Source organism: Episyrphus balteatus, chromosome 3, assembly GCF_945859705.1.
Source record: "Episyrphus balteatus chromosome 3, idEpiBalt1.1, whole genome shotgun sequence".
NCBI classification, from domain to species: Eukaryota; Metazoa; Arthropoda; class Insecta; order Diptera; family Syrphidae; genus Episyrphus; species Episyrphus balteatus.
In genome coordinates, this window is record NC_079136.1 from 81,465,874 (window position 1) to 81,484,644 (window position 18,771).

The following is an 18,771-nucleotide window of genomic DNA, read 5'->3' on the forward strand; positions in this document are numbered from 1 at the left end:
ATCTCTATTATCTCCATCCAACTGTTGACAAGAACCAACTTTCAAGCTTAGCTTACGATAATCCGAGATGAAAACAAAAAAACCAAACATGAATTACAGTTACCCATTGTAATGAGAAGCTCTGCTCATGATTTAAAATCATGTGGCTAAACTTTTTTTTTTCTATTTTGTCCAGTCAGATTGGCGAATTACCACACTGTGCCATGTGCTGACAGAGGGTTTTGAAGCATTTTTAGAAAAAATTTCAAAATCGTTAGAGCCGTTTTTTTTAAACTAATATTTTATAAATCAAAAAAATAATATAAAAAAAAAATATGGATGCCATTTTGAAGAAATTACCTATCCACATCTAAAACCAAAATTTCAAAAAATTCAATGGCCGGTTTTCGAAAATTTGATTAATAAAAAGAATTTTTTTTTTTAATCTAAAAAATAATTTTTTCAAAATTTTATTTTTGGCATATGTTAAAATTATATAAATGTTTAAAAAAATCGTTGAAATCTAATAAGTAATTTTGGAGAAAATCGGATTAAAAAAAACGGTTCCATACCGTTAATAATGATTTAAAAAAAAATTCATTATAATCATTTTTATCAAAAAACAAAACCGACTTCCATGGATCAAAATTAATTTTTTAAACAAAATTGTTTGAGCCGTTTTCGAGAAATTTCAGCTTTACTAAAATCAGTATATGACAAGTACCTACAGTTATTTTTGGTCCAAACAAATTAATTCCAAAAACTCCTCTGGAGAGTTGCCAAATAACGGTACATACCAAATTTGACATTAATCGGCCCATCCGTTTAGGCTGTAGCTTCGTTTACAGACAGACAGACTGACATACGAACTTCCGGGACCCAATTTTTTGGCATTCTTTATCATCGTTGTCATGTCATGGAAAATTGTTAGGGTCAATGTGGGTAAAAGTAAACAGGGGTAAATGAAAACATGACTCATAACAAGCTTAAGTTAAATCTCTTTGATGCATACATAAGTACAAAACGCGGACTCATGTATCTTTTAACTTATACGTCAAGCTCATTGCTTTCAAGAGAGAATTCATTCGACGAGCGTATTTTCCGTGAAAGATAATTTTTTAAAGTGCCAAACAAGTCGTTAGTCTTTCAGAAAAATTAAATATTTTTGCAGATTCAATTAAGTCAGTATAATTTGCAAATACTTTATAGTTTTTAATTTTGATGTAGATTCTATGTGAAACAAACAAATTTTAAAATACAGGACAGTTATGTCGATTTGCATGTGTTTACATTTACCCCAGAATATTTTTCATAATGGGTAAATGTAAACAACGTATTCTGGGGGTAAATATAAACATATATTTTTACTGAAATTATGGGTTTTAATAAAAACTAGCCGACCCCGCACTCAAAATTCGAGTGCTTATTGTAAGATTGTAACTTTTATTTATGCTCAAATAAGCACACTATATAAATCACTTTATTAACTACTAAGAATATGCAACACTTATGTAATTTTATTCGAAATTCGAGAATGTCTTCGAAGGTTCTCGTCTTTACTTTTAGAAGTTTCTACTTCCAGAAGGGAGAGGGCGTGGTTCAGAACATTTGTTTTTGTTTTTTTCCTCAATTTTAATTTATTGTTTTTATCTATTTCGGTAAAAAAAAATGAATAATGTTTACATTCTGCACATCTAGATAAAATTTCCTATCTTTCGGTATATAATTTATGCCCCTTCGGTTTTTGTGGGCCGCGTATTTTGTACCACAAAATAAGTGTTTGCCGTTTTATTATATTGTAACGATGAATTACCGAACTACTTTTAAGATAAAAGTCTGAACACACTACCTGCTACAGTAAAGGTAGAAATGTGAACGGACCTTTAGTAATTAAGAAACTACCCTCTGAACGCATCCAAAGAAATTCCCTCAACTGCTGAATTTCCCAAAATATCCCACTGGACTGGAAGTATGAAGCGCCCCCTCTTGGAAAGGAAGCTTCGAGAAGCAAAGACGAGAACCTTCGAAGACATTCTCGAATTCCGAATTTCAGGTATAAAAGGGCAGCGTGGACACCGACCGGATACAGTTTAATTTTGAAAGTGAAAGAGTGCAGTACAAAGTGAAATAAAGTGTTGGAAATTGTTTAGTAGTAAATAAAGTGATTTAAACGTGTGTTTGTTTGAACGAATAATAAAAGTAAATTAAGTTGAAATAAAGTGTGTTCTTATTTGAACGGAAATATAAGTGGAAGTTTAAATAAATCGAAATAAGTTTTATTGTGAACCCTGAATAAAACATTACATTGGTGTCAGAAAAGTGGAATAAAACTTATTTATTTGTGCGAATCAGATAATTTCGCGGAAAAAAAAAATAAAAAGTGCGCGTGTGTCTTAACAATAAACAAAGTGTAATACATTTTGAAATAAGTAAAAGTGCTCGCGTTTTAAAAAGTTAAAATGGGTAAGACATTAAATCAGTTAAGTTTAACTGAGCTGAAGGCGGAATTAAATAAGCGAGGTCTTCCTACTGCTGGATCGAAAAATGACCTCATTATTCGTCTGCAGGATTATTTAACCCAGGAAAACGAAAATTTGGATACATTTCAATTCGAAGTTGAAATGACAGAAGAACAAGTAAGTACTGGTTCCGATATGTCGTCCATGATGTCTGTTCTCCTTGCTAAGTTCGAGGAAAATCTTCTCAAACAAATTGAGACACAACGCAATGAACAGAGAGAACAATTAGAAAAACAACAGAGTAATGTTCTCGGAAAAATTGAGGCACAACGTAAAGAACAAAAGAGTGAACAACAGAATCTTCTGGAAAAGCAAAAGAACCTTCTAGATGAACAGAAAAACCTCATCGAAGGTAAGCTTCATGCGATCGAGAACAAGTTCGTTGCTCTTGATGCTTCAATCAAAGGCGTTGAAAAACAATCTCAAGAAAAGTTTGAGAAAGTTGAAGAAAAACTCGAGAAAGTAGAAATAAAATTCGAAGACAAATTTAAAGGAATGGAAGTGAAAATGCAAAGTTTTACCGAAGAACTTGACAAAGTTCGGAAAATTAAGATCCGAGAAAGTTCTGGTGAGTATCCAAAGAAGAAGGAAATGCATCCACCAACCTTTGATGGACAAAGTTCTTGGTCAATCTACAAGAAACAGTTTGAGGCAGCTGCCACAACAAATGGCTGGGATGACGAAGACAAATGTATAGCGCTGACTCTTGCTCTTAGAGGTCCTGCTGCTGAGTTATTACAAACTTTACCACCAGAAAAGAATGGTAACTTTAACGCTCTTGTCCAGGTAATTGAAAAACGCTTTGGAGATGGCCATATGCAGGAAGTCTTCCGCGTCCAACTCAATACAAGAGTGCAGAAAAGAGGAGAAACTCTGCAACAACTCCAAGCAGATATTGAAAGGTTAGCTCATCTGGCATATCCGAAAGCAGGAGACGATATTATCAGTCAGTTTGCGACAGAAGCCTTTATTCGTGCTGTATCTGATACAAATCTCCAGCGAGCGATTCGGACAGCCGGAAAACATTCCCTTCCTGAAGCATTAGCGTTCGCACTAACTATGGAAGCAGCAGAACAGGCTTCTCAAGGCGTTCATCGGGTAAGAGAAGTTGCAGTGGAGGAATGCTCTTGTCAAAAACTCGCAATCCAAAGAAACCAGCGAGACGGAGCTGCTCGATGCTGGAACTGTAACAAGACCGGACATCTCCAGCGGCAGTGCAGATTGCCACCAAGAAGAACTGCTTGCACACACTGTGGAAACAGGAATATTGCCCAACAACAGGTAAGCGATACAACTAACATTCATGCTCATCTTGAATTCCCATTCGGGAAACGAGTAAGAACCACCTTCGAGGGGCAGAAGCTGGTTTCTGGTATCGATGGCCCCAGAACCACAATTCAAGTCTCACAGACTAAACGAGACAACAAAAGTCTGACAGTGGAGGCGACCATAAACAACAAACAACACGTGGCTACAATTGACACCGGTGCCACCGCCTCCATTGTACGAAGAGACTTGGTGAAGATGACATGGCTACATAACACCAACAGCTACCGTCTGAAGACCGCCACAGGAGAAGCAGCAAGGGTGTACGGTGAAGTTCGTCTTACGATCCGTATGGCAGAACTAGAGTTCTCGCATGTGTTTTTGGTGGCAGATATATGTGACGAGTGCATCATTGGAATCGACTTCATGAAGGAGCATGAAATCATTTTGGATATCGGTAATCAAGTCCTGAAATACAGAAATGTAGAGATTCCAATGGTCTATGGCACTGACAACTCGACAACAATTAGAACTGTCATCAAAGAAGACATGTGCCTGCCTCCTTCTTCAGAAGTTTTTGTGTGGACCAAGTTAAAGGGGAACTTTGGAAGCCATCGATACCTCATGGTTGAACCAGAAGTTGAGCAAAGTTCCGAAAACATCATCATCGGGAAGACTCTTGTGGCACCAAAGAACAACATGGTACCTGTACGGATACTTAACATCAAACCGTACCCAATCAAGCTTAAGAAAGGAGAAGTTGTTGGGCAATGTGAATCTGTGTCCGCAATAACTAAGATCAACGAGATGGACACACAGATGACTATGAACTCTGAGAAACTAAAGACTCAAATTCTCAAATCAGACAACTTGAGTCAACATCAGCTTAATGTTGCTGGAAGGCTTCTTCATGAATATGCTGATATCTTCTCTTCACCCAGCGGGCAATACGGCCGAACACAACTGTTGCAGCATCGAATCGATACAGGAGACGCTAGGCCGATTCGTCAACCAGCAAGACGTCTCCCCTTGGCCAAACAAGGTGAAGTTGAAGAAATGATATCGACAATGAAGAAAGACGGGCTGATCGAAAATTCCAAAAGCCCTTGGGCATCACCGGTAGTTCTCGTCAAAAAGAAGGATGGAAGCACTCGATTTTGTGTCGACTACCGCAGACTGAATGATGTGACGAAGAAAGACAGCTACCCACTGCCAAGAATCAGCGATACTCTAGATGCAATGGAAGGAGCACAATGGTTTTCGACTTTGGACTTGAAGAGTGGCTACTGGCAGGTAGAAATCCATCCAGAAGATCGAGAAAAGACGGCTTTCTCCACAGGAAATGGTCTGTGGCAGTTCAATGTCATGCCGTTTGGGCTATGTAATGCCCCAGCTACTTTTGAGCGCTTAATGGAGTGCGTTTTAAATGGATTAACCTGGAAATCTTGCCTAGTCTATTTGGATGATGTCATCGTTTACGGGAAAACATTTGATGACCATTGTGAAAACCTAAAGGCTGTATTCCAGAGGCTACGAGAAGCACATCTTAAGTTAAATCCAAAGAAATGTGCACTTTTCAAGACCGAGGTTAAATATTTGGGGCATATCATCTCATCCCAAGGAGTAATGACTGATCCAGAAAAAGTTGACACTGTGAAGAATTGGCCAACCCCTCAGGACAAGCATCAACTTCGGAGTTTCCTCGGTCTGGCAACGTACTATCGACGGTTCGTGAAGGATTTTGCGAGAATCGCCAAAAGCTTGCACCAGCTTACGGAGAAGGGTAAACCCTTTAAATGGTCAGGTGAGTGTGAGAAAAGCTTTCAGGAACTGAAGCTACGGTTATGTGAAGCTCCTGTGTTGGCCTATCCGACTCCAGGCAAACAATTCATCATTGACGCAGATGCAAGTAATGTTGGAGTTGGTGCTGTTTTATCGCAAGTTCATGACGGAGAAGAAAAGGTCGTTGCCTATTTCAGCAAGGTACTCTCGAAACAAGAAAGAAACTATTGCGTGACCAGAAGGGAACTTCTAGCTCTGGTATTGGCAACAAAGCACTTCCATAAGTACATCTATGGACAGAAGTTCCTTCTTCGCACAGATCATGGTGCACTAAATTGGCTTTTGAACTTCAAAAATCCAGAGGGTCAAGTAGCAAGATGGATCGAGATACTCCAGACGTATCAATGTCAGATTCAACATCGAAGAGGAAAGCTACATTCAAATGCAGACGCATTATCTCGGCGCCCGTGCAAGCAAGACTGCAAGCATTGCACACGGCTAGAGGAAAAGGAAGTTGTCGCTGTAAGAAGAACGAGAGCTGATCCCATTTGCGGCTGGAGTAATGAAGAACTCAGGATGGCCCAACAGGAAGATTCGGACATCGAACCCATCCTTGCATGGAAGGAACATGAAGAGAAACCAGAATGGGCCGACATCTCCGACCGAAGCCCCAATCTCAAAGCATATTGGGCACAATGGGACTCACTTCATGTGCAAGAAGGGTTACTCAGGCGTAAGTGGGAATCCGCAGATGGTAAATCTTATGTAATGCAACTAATCGTACCTCAGTCAAAGGTTAATGATGTTCTCCGAGAGATGCACGAGGGAACTTCTGGAGGCCATTTAGGCATCAACAAGACGCTGGAAAAGGTACGCCAGCAATTCTACTGGTTACGTATGAGAGAAGACGTTGAAAAGTGGTGCCGAAAATGTGATACTTGTGCCGCTAGCAAAGGACCAGCTAGAAAAATGCAAAGCAAGATGCATCAGTACAATGTGGGCACACCTTTTGAGAGGATTGCAATAGACGTGGCAGGTCCTTTTCCCGAAACCAACAAAGGAAACCGGTATATCCTCGTAGTGATGGATTACTTCAGCAAGTGGCCTGAGGCATTTGCCATCCCAAACCAGGAAACCAAAACAGTTGTGGATAAGATTGTCTTTCATTGGGTGAGCAGGTTCGGAGTACCCATGGAACTTCATTCCGACCAAGGAAGGAACTTCGAATCTAAGATTTTTCAAGAGGTTTGCTCACTCCTTGGCATCAAGAAGACGCGAACAACACCGCTTCATCCACAATCTGATGGGATGGTTGAGCGATTTAACAGGACACTTAAGGAACACCTGTCAAAAGTAGTCAACGATAATCAACGAGACTGGGATCGACATATTCCATTATTCTTGATGGCTTATAGAAGTGCAACACATAGTTCCACTGGACATACACCATCGGAAGTCCTTTTTGGTTCTACAATACGGCTGCCAAGTGAGATAAAATTCGGATGTGTTCCAAATGAGCCACAGGAAATAGATGAGTATGTTGATAACCTGAAAGAAACACTGGCTGACATTCACCAACGGACAAGGACAAATATAAAAGCGTCTAGTGACAGGATGAAAACAAGATATGACGCGCGAGCGACAGCAACAGGGTTTCAAGAAGGAGAACTTGTGTGGTTTTACAATCCCCACCGACAAAAGGGACTATCACCGAAGCTACAACAAAACTGGAAAGGCCCTTACACAGTAATAACCAGAATCAACGACGTGGTTTACCGTATACAGAGAGGGGTAAGAGGCAAATTAAAGGTAGTTCATTGTGACCGTTTACATCGTTATAATGGTGAAAGAAGCAATGGAGTTGTTCGGGACGATCAATCCTAAGAGGGGGGCAATGTAACGATGAATTACCGAACTACTTTTAAGATAAAAGTCTGAACACACTACCTGCTACAGTAAAGGTAGAAATGTGAACGGACCTTTAGTAATTAAGAAACTACCCTCTGAACGCATCCAAAGAAATTCCCTCAACTGCTGAATATCCCAAAATATCCCACTGGACTGGAAGTATGAAGCGCCCCCTCTTGGAAAGGAAGCTTCGAGAAGCAAAGACGAGAACCTTCGAAGACATTCTCGAATTCCGAATTTCAGGTATAAAAGGGCAGCGTGGACACCGACCGGATACAGTTTAATTTTGAAAGTGAAAGAGTGCAGTACAAAGTGAAATAAAGTGTTGGAAATTGTTTAGTAGTAAATAAAGTGATTTAAACGTGTGTTTGTTTGAACGAATAATAAAAGTAAATTAAGTTGAAATAAAGTGTGTTCTTATTTGAACGGAAATATAAGTGGAAGTTTAAATAAATCGAAATAAGTTTTATTGTGAACCCTGAATAAAACATTACAATATGATGATGATGATAAAGTATTTTTAGTCAATTACTGTTGCTAAAGTGCCACGGAGTCACATTTTAAAGCAGCCAACACAATCATTTTCAATGGATGATGTTGCAAAATCGGTCTTTGACGAAAAAAAAAAAAAATATGACGTTCACAGCTGCTCAGGATGCATATTGGGTCTTGGCTCTTGGGTGCCTATATAAAGAATCAAAGGAAGAATACAAAAACTTTTATTGGAATTTGAAAAAGTTTTTGTCAAATACCTTCTTGAACGTTTTTCAAGTTGTTATCCATATGATAACGAGGAAAATCTAAATTTCAAACCACCGTTTACATTCACCCCGAATTTGTAAAAAAACACAAACATGGTGGGGTATTTGTAAACATGCCATATTTGACAGTAATTTAAACAATTTGGGAAATATTTGTTTAAATTTATAAAGAAGAATTGCCATCATTTCCTATTTTAATTTGAAGATACCATTCAAGTTGTTCCGTGAAAACATATAAAAATTTAAAGTCGAAAGAAAAAATAGACATGAAATTGTTTACATTTACCCACATTGACCCTACATACTTACTTAGGGTGACCAGCGCCGTAAGGCGGCTACAATCCACTGTGGATTTGGGCCTCAACCAACAAGCTTCGCCAGCCAGCTCTATCTTTAGCTCGCTGCTTCCAGTTTCGCACGCCAAGTTGATTGAGGTCCTCTTCCACTTGTTTGAGCCACCACAGACGAGGTCTTCCTCTACTGTGCCGTCCCTCTGGGTTGGAGTCAAAAACTTTCCGGGCCGGAGCATTGTTGTCCATGCGCTCAACGTGACCCAGGAGCTGCACTTCAACTCTCTTGGCTAGGTTAGTGTCCTTGTACAACCCGTAAAGTTCGTTCTTATATCTTCTTCTCCAATCACCATTAATGCATGGAAAATTGTTGTCTCAACCTTTTTTTTTTGTACGAATGCATAACATGCCAATAGTACCTACATACATATATCGCAAGTAAAAATTTGATAAATGGAGATGGATATTTCCGTTCGAAGATACAATTTTCAATTTGATTATTTTTATAAAAAAGAAAAATAAATAATATCATAACATGCACGACGTCTTTGTTCTTACGGTTTAAGCTGGTCAAAATGATAAAATCTTCTGTTTGTATTTCAAAAAAATAATAATTTTAATTATATAATAATTTTAACTATATGCCTGTTAGACCTAAGGTCTTTTAAAATGCATACTGCACGGCACTAGTTAGAAGGAATAGAAAGATAGGAAAGAATTTTTTGTTGGTACAGTGAATTGAGGATAAGATGATTATTATCTCATATAATCTCACGGGTGGCTTCCAAGCACTACATCCACTGCACCATTGCCACCAATAATTTTAATTTAATTTTACTATTTTATAAGAAGTTTTATAGCGTTTTCGTTTGGTCGTCCGGGACTCTCCGGAATTCATTCGAACGATTCTGAAACTGTTCGTTTGGCACTCAATGACAGGTTTAATTCTGAAAAGAAGAGAAAATCGATTCCGAATTTTGAGGCAGAATCAAAACGAGAATCACACACATGTTCACACTTAAGACGTCAAAGTAATGGAATGTTATTGTTTGTTCTTCATTTCTGAATATTGAGATTTTGTACTATTCCAAACTTTAAATTATATTAATATAAAGTAAAGAAAACAAAAAAACGATAACAAAAACAAAATAAAACTTTCATCAGGCGTTCGCATATTATTTGGCATTTCCCAAATACAAAGAAACCCAAACTTCAGAATAAAAAAGAAGTACCTATCCAAGTTTGTTCGTTTGGAATTCCGGATCGGACAGTCCCGAACCATTCTAAGAATTACCAAACGAAAACGCTACAAACTTAAGTTAAAATTAATTTAAAATTATTTTTAAAGGCTGTTAATTTTTTCTTGCTTTAATGCTTTACTTTTAGCCTTTCGAAACTAAAGCAAACAAAAAAAAAAAAAAAAAAATTAAAAATATACCCAACAATCACTCAAAAATGTTCTGACCTATTATTTGTAACGGTGTCTATAAGAACTACCTTGCTCCTTCCAAAAACTGTTTTAATCTTTCCGATATCTCTTTTATTGACCTAGATATTTTAGGTTTAAGCTTAACTATAAGATTAATTTGAGTTAGTCTTTGGCTTATACGTAAGCTTAAACCTAAGATATCTCGGTCAATAAAAGTGATATCGGAAAGATTAGAACAGTTTTTGGAAGGAGCAAGGTAGTTCTTACAGACACCGTTACAAATAATTCTCAAATAAATTGCTAAAAATTATATTTTGATTCCTCTGCCAAAAAAAAAGGTTAAATTTTTTTGAGCAGTATTATCATTCTACCCAACCAAAATATTGAATTCGTCAGGTTATAACTGAGATAATTTTGGACGTGCAAGAAAACTTAATATACCAAAATGTAGGAAATTTAGAGTTGTATCAATGTTATTATAAGAACTTTTTCGCTCAGATGGACCTACACTAAAAAAAAAATGTAAAACTCACGATCATCTCCAAAAATGTTACATGTTTTCATCAATAACTTTTTATAGAGCAATATTGCAAAAAAAATTATTGAATAAAAAAGTTTTAGAATACGGTTTTCTACAAAACAAGACAAAAAAATCCGTTCTACGATAAACATTAGCCGAGAAAATCACAAAAACTCATTTTTCAAAATGGCGGCCAAACCACACGTTTTTGAGACAAAAAAAATAATTTTTTTATGTTCGTCTAAATGCACCTTTTTATATGAAATATCAAATTCAAATCCTTTCCAAAAATTCTCAGATGACCCATTTTCAGCTCCCTGTTTCCTGTACTATTTGAGCTCTTAAAATGAGGCTAGCGGACTGAAAAAACTTGGATTTTTCACAGATTGCCCACCTATACACCAAAAATCATCCTGTAAAAAATGTTTTCGTTTTTTTAATGGCCTTTGTGGAAACATACGCAATTTGAAAATTTAAAAAAAATACTTTTTTGAATAGAGTTTTTTTTATTACTATAAAACTGAGTATAAAAAAGTTAAATTAAGAAATATGACATTATGTAAATTAGGAGAAGGGAAAAAATCTTCAGAAATTAAAATTTTACATTTTTATTTATTTTTTAACAGGTCCTTGTTCAAAATTGGTAATAGCTAAACAAAACTGCATTGAAAAAACTATTTCTTTTTAATTTGCTCCAAATCATTGCAAAATTTCAAAGTGCATCACTTTTTTTTAAATTAAGTGTAGGTATTTTAATCTTTAAAAAAGTTTTGCCGATGAAATTGCACATTTTTTAAAGCGAGCAAACGTGGACCAATAAAATGCATTTAACATAACAAAACTCCTAATTAATTTTTTTTTTAACTTTTTATTATCATTGTAGTTATTATTATTGAGTTAATAAATAAGCTACATAAGATTCGAGTACAAATACATTATTTCAAGTATGTATTAACTTCATAAATTTAATTTTATAATAATGACGATTTTATGTTTATTAAAGATTGTCAGTACAAAAAAACACCACCTTACAACTCAGTATGAGGAGATGGAAATTTCTTCAAAACTGCTTGATACAAGCTGTAGAATATATAAAATGCAACACTAATAATTCCAATCAATGTTGCACCAAATGCAAAACTAAGAAAATTTCCATCAATTATTCCGGTAGATGCTCGGCGATTTCTTGACCATATTTCTTCAGTACTTGCAGATGAAGATGACTTTTGACTGTTGCGTTGTTCTGCCATTAAACGTTTCATTGAACTCAAGCGCTCTCGCAACACTTCAACAGATTCTGAATCTAAATCTTCTAAAAATATATGTATGTATGATGTTAAATTAAAAATTATTAATTTTAAACTTTAAGCATTTATAAATGTATGTTTAATTTATACCTGATACGGGTTGAGGCATTTTTTAATAAAAAATATTTCTTTTTTTTCTTAAGATGCGAAAACTAGAACACAGCACTTAATGGTATCTGGAATCTGATGAATATAATATCTACAAACAAATATCTATAAGTATGTCATATCCATTGCGCAGATACTGTAAACGAATTCACAATCATCATTCAGAACTTTCTTCTTTAGTTAATTCACATCACAACAAAAACATTACTGTTAAAAAGTAGCCAAGTTCTCCTATGTTGAAATTATGCTGGCACAAAAAGTACTGAGATGTAAAAGTGTACCAAGTTCTAAAGTTTGGGTTCAAATTCGTATCAATAAAATTTTAATTGTTCTCTTGACAATTTTTCTTTTAATTACCGATTTTTAAAGTTATTTCAAAAATTGCCAAGTAAACAATAAAAATTTTATTGATACGAATTTGAACCCAAACTTTAGAACTTGGTACACTTTTACATCTCAGTACTTTTTGTGCCAGCATAATTTCAACATAGGAGAACTTGGCTACTTTTTAACAGTAATGTTTTTGTTGTGATTTCACTACTTTTTGCAAGGTATGGCTGTAGAATTGAAAATCTCTATATTTGATGAAAATTCAGTGAAAATGGGTGGTTGTCACGCCCCCTGGCTGAAATTCTCAAACTTCAAATTTGTTCTCTGTATAAACTACCATCTCTACCATTCTACCAAATTTCAAGATTCTACGATAATCAGAAGTGCTCTATTATATTTAATGAAACTTCAGCGGAAATGGGCGGTTGTCACGCCCCCTGGCTGAAATTCTCAAATTTTAAAATTTTTCCTTTGTATAAACTACCATCTCTACCATTCTACCAAATTTCAAGATTCTACGATAATCAGAAGTGCTCTATTATATTTAATGAAAATTCAGCGGAAATGGGCGGATGCCACGCCCCCTGGCTGAAATTCTCAAATTTTAAATTTTTTCCTTTGTATAAACTACCAGCTCTACCATTCTACCAAATTTCAAGATTCTACGATAGTCAGAAGTGCTCTATAATATTTAATGATAATTCAGCGGAAATGGGCGGATGCCACGCCCCCTGAATTGAAAATCTCAAATTTTCGATTTTTCCCTTTGTATACACCACAAGCCCTATCACCGTGTAAAATTTCAAGTTTCTACGTTAACGGGAAGTTCTCCATAATTTTGATGATCTGTCAGTGAGTGAGTGAGTCAGTCAGTCAGTTACGGTTTTTGCGATTTTTGAAGCCCTATATCTCAGAAACTACTCATCGTAAAAGGCTGAAATTTTGTGAGGAGTTTTGTTTTGACAAGCTCAATAAATGTAGTTTGAAATTTCTAGCATCTTTGGTGTGGAAGTTAGAGGGCGGTCGAAAATGGCCTGAGTTGTTTCCTGTAAATAAGGGTGTAGTGCCAAAGTTGCTAGAGAACTTGGCTGGGCACTACCGTGCCCCTTGATTAATATAAGTAAGAATTTAAATTTCCATAAATAATGTTACACCATATTATTTCGATATGAAATGTTGGACTTTGTGCTATTTTCTCAAGCTATATTTCAAAGCTCTTAGCTCTTGAGGCCCAATTTATTTACTCTCCATAACATTTAAAGTGACCATTAAAAATCTGTAAAATCGTATTCAAATTTTAAAATTTCCCTTTTTAAATGGCGACTTTCAATTTAATGGAGTCCAATAATTTATTCAGCCAGTTTTTTTTCGAAAAAAAAAAACAAACAATTTTGGAAAAAAAATTTTTAGTTTTAATAACTTCAATATAAAATTTTTTGGGCAACATTTACTTTAATATGGTATAGAAAAACGTCACTGTTACTGTGGAAAAATCTATAATGTTAAAACGTCCTAAGAAGAAAAAAATAAACTATACCTAATTAATTTTTATTGAGGAATAAATTTCATATTTTAGTAAATCAAATTTTACAATTGTTAGAGTTGTTTAAAGAAAAAATATTGTTTTCTTTATATACAGGGTTTTCTTTATATACCAAAAGTCAGGCCAACTTAAGGGCTCTCAGAATTTGGTAACTTGTTCATCCCAAATCCTTACGGTTTTCGATTAAATGCAGTGTGAGTGAAGCTAGGAAAAATACTTACTTTGCGACAGTAGTTTGCTTCCTCCGCCCAAAATTGATTTTTGTTTGATACAATTCATTTGCTAAAACATTGCCTAATAATCCGTAAGGATTTTGGGATGAACAAAGTTACCAAATTCTGAAAGGCCTTAAGTTGCCCTTTCGCCATATTTCGTTTGAACCATTACTTTTGCGACACCCTATACACCTACAAAATTTAAAATTAAAAAAAAATTTGTATGCCACTTAGAGCCAATTTTTCAATAGCCATTTAAAACCCCAGTTATGGCTTATTCCTAGGAATAAAATTTTTTTTTATATTGACATTTATTCTTCTGGTAGTCTAACTGAAGATTGAAAAATCAGTGCTTAAAAGAAATAATTATTCGACACTTATGTAAAACAAAGTTTAAAGCATTTCATATGCTCGTTTTCAAAAAAATTGATTTTTCAAAAAAAGTCTATTAGTCCAGTAATTTTAGGTTTTATCTGCGGAAAAATTCCTACTGGGCTGAATTTTGGTATACAGCTTAATGACGGCTTTGTTATGAAGATGTGAAAAATCGACATTGATATCGTGTCCGCGTTAAGAGTTATAGGGGTCAAAAGGTCACAAAAACTGGTTTTTCACGATTTTCAGCAAAACGGTAAGTCTTATCAAAAAATTTTCAATGCAAGAATTGTAGACCAGATTATTATAAATAAAAAGTATCATGACACTTTTTTTCCTAAGACCCACCGTTTCTTAGGTATAACGATTCAAAAAGTTGAAGTTTAGTTGTAATCGTCATAATCCTATTCCTGAAAAAAAAACTCCTAACTGAAAAGTTCCTGAAATTTCATTATTTTTTTAGCTTGAATTTCGTTTCTCAACTGTTAAGAATATGGGGAAACCAAAAAAAAATAGAAATTTTCGCCATTTTTCCGATTGGGGCCCTTCTCCCGAAACCATTTCCCTGGGAATTTTTGTTTAGAATATGTCTGAAAATATACAGGGTGTGCAATAGAGAATAGACAACCCTAAAACGGCTTAAAGCTACACTTATGATTGTTCTAAAAACTTATAGAAAAAAGTTCTATCGCAACCAGTTCATAAAATATGGACTTTTTTCGTTCAGTGTATTTTAAATTTTATCATCTTATGTTTTCGTTCACTACAACCACGAATGAATGAATTTTATTTATTTCTTTTTTTATAATTTTCTACAATAATCCATCTTTCTTAAAAATATTCTCCTTATACCAGAATATTTTTAAGAAAGTTGGCCACCTAGGTTTCTATAGATTTATTTTATACCACAGGTGTTTAAAATTTTTCATAAAATACTTTTTTTACATTTTGCATCAAAAAACAGATTTCAAATTTTTTTTTACGAAAATGTGCAATAGCTATGAAATTTTTAAAGTGTTTATGTACTCATCCAATTATTGTAGAAAATTATAAAAAAAAAAAAAAAAAATTCATTCATTCGTGGTTGTAGTGAACGAAAACATAAGATGATAAAATTCAAAATACACTGAACGAAAAAAAGTCCATATTTTATGAACTGGTTGCGATAGAACTTTTTTCTATCTGTTTTTAGAACAATCATAAGTGTAGCTATAAGCCGTTTTAGGGTTGTCCATTCTCTATTGCACACCCTGTATATTTTCAGACATATTCTAAACAAAAATTCCCAGGGAAATGGTTTCGGGAGAAGGGCCCCAATCGGAAAAATGGCGAAAATTTCCATTTTTTTTTGGTTTCCCCATATTCTTAACAGTTGAGGAACAAAATTCAAGCTAAAAAAATAATGAAATTTCAGGAACTTTTCAGTTAGGAGTTTTTTTTCAGGAATAGGATTATGACGATTACAACTAAACTTCAACTTTTTGAATCGTTATACCTAAGAAACGGTGGGTCTTAGGAAAAAAAGTGTCATGATACTTTTTATTTATAATAATCTGGTCTACAATTCTTGGATTGAAAATTTTTTGATAAGACTTACCGTTTTGCTGAAAATCGTGAAAAACCAGTTTTTGTGATCTTTTGACCCCTATAACTCTTAACGCGGACACGATATCAATGTCGATTTTTCACATCTTCATAACAAAGCCGTCATTAAGCTGTATACCAAAATTCAGCCCAGTAGGAATTTTTACGCAGATTGGGCTTAAAAATGACTAAAATGACTGGGCTATATACTAAAAAAAAAAAACGGTTCTATGAAAGGTTCTTATTTATTTTAATAGAATTAATCAAAATCACCTCGAAGCATTATTCGTATGAAATTTCCGTTCCGGCAGATACTTCGCTAGGGCCCAAAGTAGACCCAGCTAGAGTCGTTTTCGACAAAATTAATTTTTTCATTTTGGTTTTATGGGAGGTACCGTTAATTTTGGTTCAAAAAATAAAATTGAAATTTCGATTCTAGGAAATATTAACAAACTCATAATTGCCAAGTTTGATGATACCAGACAGACAGACAGAATCGCGAGACCAATTTTTTTGGCCTGTGGCTAACAACTCTCAACCATTTTTGTGTGCGTAAAATTAATTGGCAAGCATGGAAGCGACCTACAATTTACCCCCGAGCATAAATGCACTTTTTCATGACAAAATCATGCTCTTGGAGGCATAGCCAATTCCTCGAAAGAGGGAGTACCCCAGAAAAAAATCTTTTTTTTGTATGTAGGTTCAAGTTAAAAAAAAAAGTTTTTGGCATTTTTCTCAATATTTTTGATTATATAAATTATAAAAAATTATAGAAATTAATGTCGTAGATCTTTTAATTACATTGGCTTACACAGCCAAATGGCTCCTACTATTTTTTTTTAACTTCCCTTAAAGCAGAGACTCGGAAATACTTAAAAAAAAAATTATAATGCATACGTTTTCAAATTGGTTTTTGTGTTTTTTTTTTCAAGCATTTAGTGTTCGGGCTATATCTTGAATAATAAATGATCAATCTCATTGAACTACTATATATATATACTATACATATATACTATATACATATATATACTATATATAAATTTTAAGTCAATGATCAATCTGGGGGTCTATTACGTAAAACGAAACGAGCGGCAAGTCAACGATACTGAAGTAAACAATAGTCACGACAAAGAGCGATTATGTAAAACGAGAAAGTCGTTTGGCCAAACTAGACCGAAAAAAATATTTTTTTTAGACTCACATGAATTTTACCAGCAAACGCAATAATATTGTGACAGCTGAACGAAAACGAAAGTTAAACGGTAGGTAAATGGCAGTCATAAAGATTAACGAGTATCGTTGAAGTAAAACGATTATCGTAATACGTAGTCGCATTTCAACGAAAACGAAGTAGTTTTAACGATAATCGTTTTACAAAATAAGGCCCCTGAATACACAAACAAAAACACAGGAATGACTTTTCTTTCTCACTTCAGAAGTTTGTCCAATGAATCAAAATATTTTTAAATAAGGAAATTTCTTAAAAGAAATTTTTGCAAACCATATTATTCTTCTTCTGAATTTGAAATTGTATGTAGGCGACAAGACCGCCTATGGCAACAAGACCGTTTTTGTACTATGTTGTATGAAAAAAGTAAAATTGGCAGCACTTACAATACAAAATAGGTGTCTTTTGGTATGACTGATTACGTCTGTAAGTTTTAGCAAGTTTGGTTGAGACGCCGAAGAGTAACGGTAAATTTTGTAATTTTTCATCAAATTTTTATCGTTCATATGAAAAGTCAGTAGTATTTTTAATACTGAAAAAATTTAAATTTTTATCTTTTCCCTTTTTTATAATAGAAAGTGAATATTCAAAAGAATTTTCTGAGAAGGAGTCATAAAGATAAATTTAAAAAAAATAATCCAGATATGATATACTGAGGCAAGACCATCCATGGGCAAAATTGGAAGCTCTGGTAGCTAAAAAAAAAATGAAAGCAGGTCACCGTTAAATCTTCCAAAAAGCATTTTTTTGTTAGAAGTTTTTTCAAAACTTATCGTCTTTTGTTCAATATTTTTTTATTTTTATTTATAATGAGAGCTCTTACAATAAACAATTAACCTAATGAATAAAGGCGTCATTTTAATTAAAATTTGTTTTTTATTTGCTTTGTAAGCCCATCTAACTTGCCCTACATAAGGAACTTTTTGTAAAAAATATAAATTTTCTATCGATATGAACCGTTTAAAATTTTTAAATAAAATATTCGACCTTATCAAGAATTCCATTCGTATCGGAAATTTGCTACGATTCCCTAAAAAGCAATCACGGAATCCGTTCTTAATGGAAAATTTCATACAAATCGTCACTACGATCGGATTTTGTGAATTTTTTTTTTTTTTTTTTGGGAATCGTAGAGAATTTCCGATACGAAGGGAATTCGTGATAAGGCCGATCGTAAAAAAAATTCAAGAAAAACTATGCAACAAAAAAGGACACTTTTGACTAAATTAGCATATTTTTATGTTCTGAACATTTATTGATATAAAGGAGAAAAGAAAATCATAAAAAAATTTTATCCGCAATCTTACCCATCTTTTCTTCTTTATGTGCTCAGTCTCTATAAATCCTTAGAATATAAAAACTTAGATTGAAGATTGAATAAATCACTTCATTTTACCCAAATGAGGCGAAAATTGTTTAAATTAAAATTTTTGAGGGAAATTACATATATGTATCTCATTTTCTTTTTCGACATGCTATAAGCTGCGAGCGGTTTTTAAGACATTTTAATATAAGGGTACTAACGTTTTTGTTGGCATTTATTTAAATTTATTGTAACGTGCTGAACAAATTTTTCTTTAAAAACCTCTAAATGGAGATACCATTTTTAAAAGTTTTGCGTTGCAAT

General features: G+C 34.4%; 1 protein-coding gene across 1 annotated transcript; it reads right to left on the bottom strand.

The window, feature by feature from the left end:
- Positions 1 to 11,437: 11,437 nt before the first annotated feature.
- On the bottom strand, positions 11,438 to 11,935 carry LOC129916644 (uncharacterized). Its single transcript, XM_055996732.1, has 2 exons — positions 11,852 to 11,935; positions 11,438 to 11,766 (listed from the first exon to the last, which is right to left on the bottom strand). Exons 1-2 carry the CDS (start codon positions 11,868 to 11,870, stop codon positions 11,483 to 11,485), a joined length of 303 nt encoding a protein of 100 aa, XP_055852707.1. The 5' UTR covers positions 11,871 to 11,935; the 3' UTR covers positions 11,438 to 11,482.
- Between the last annotated feature and the right edge of the window lie 6,836 nt (positions 11,936 to 18,771).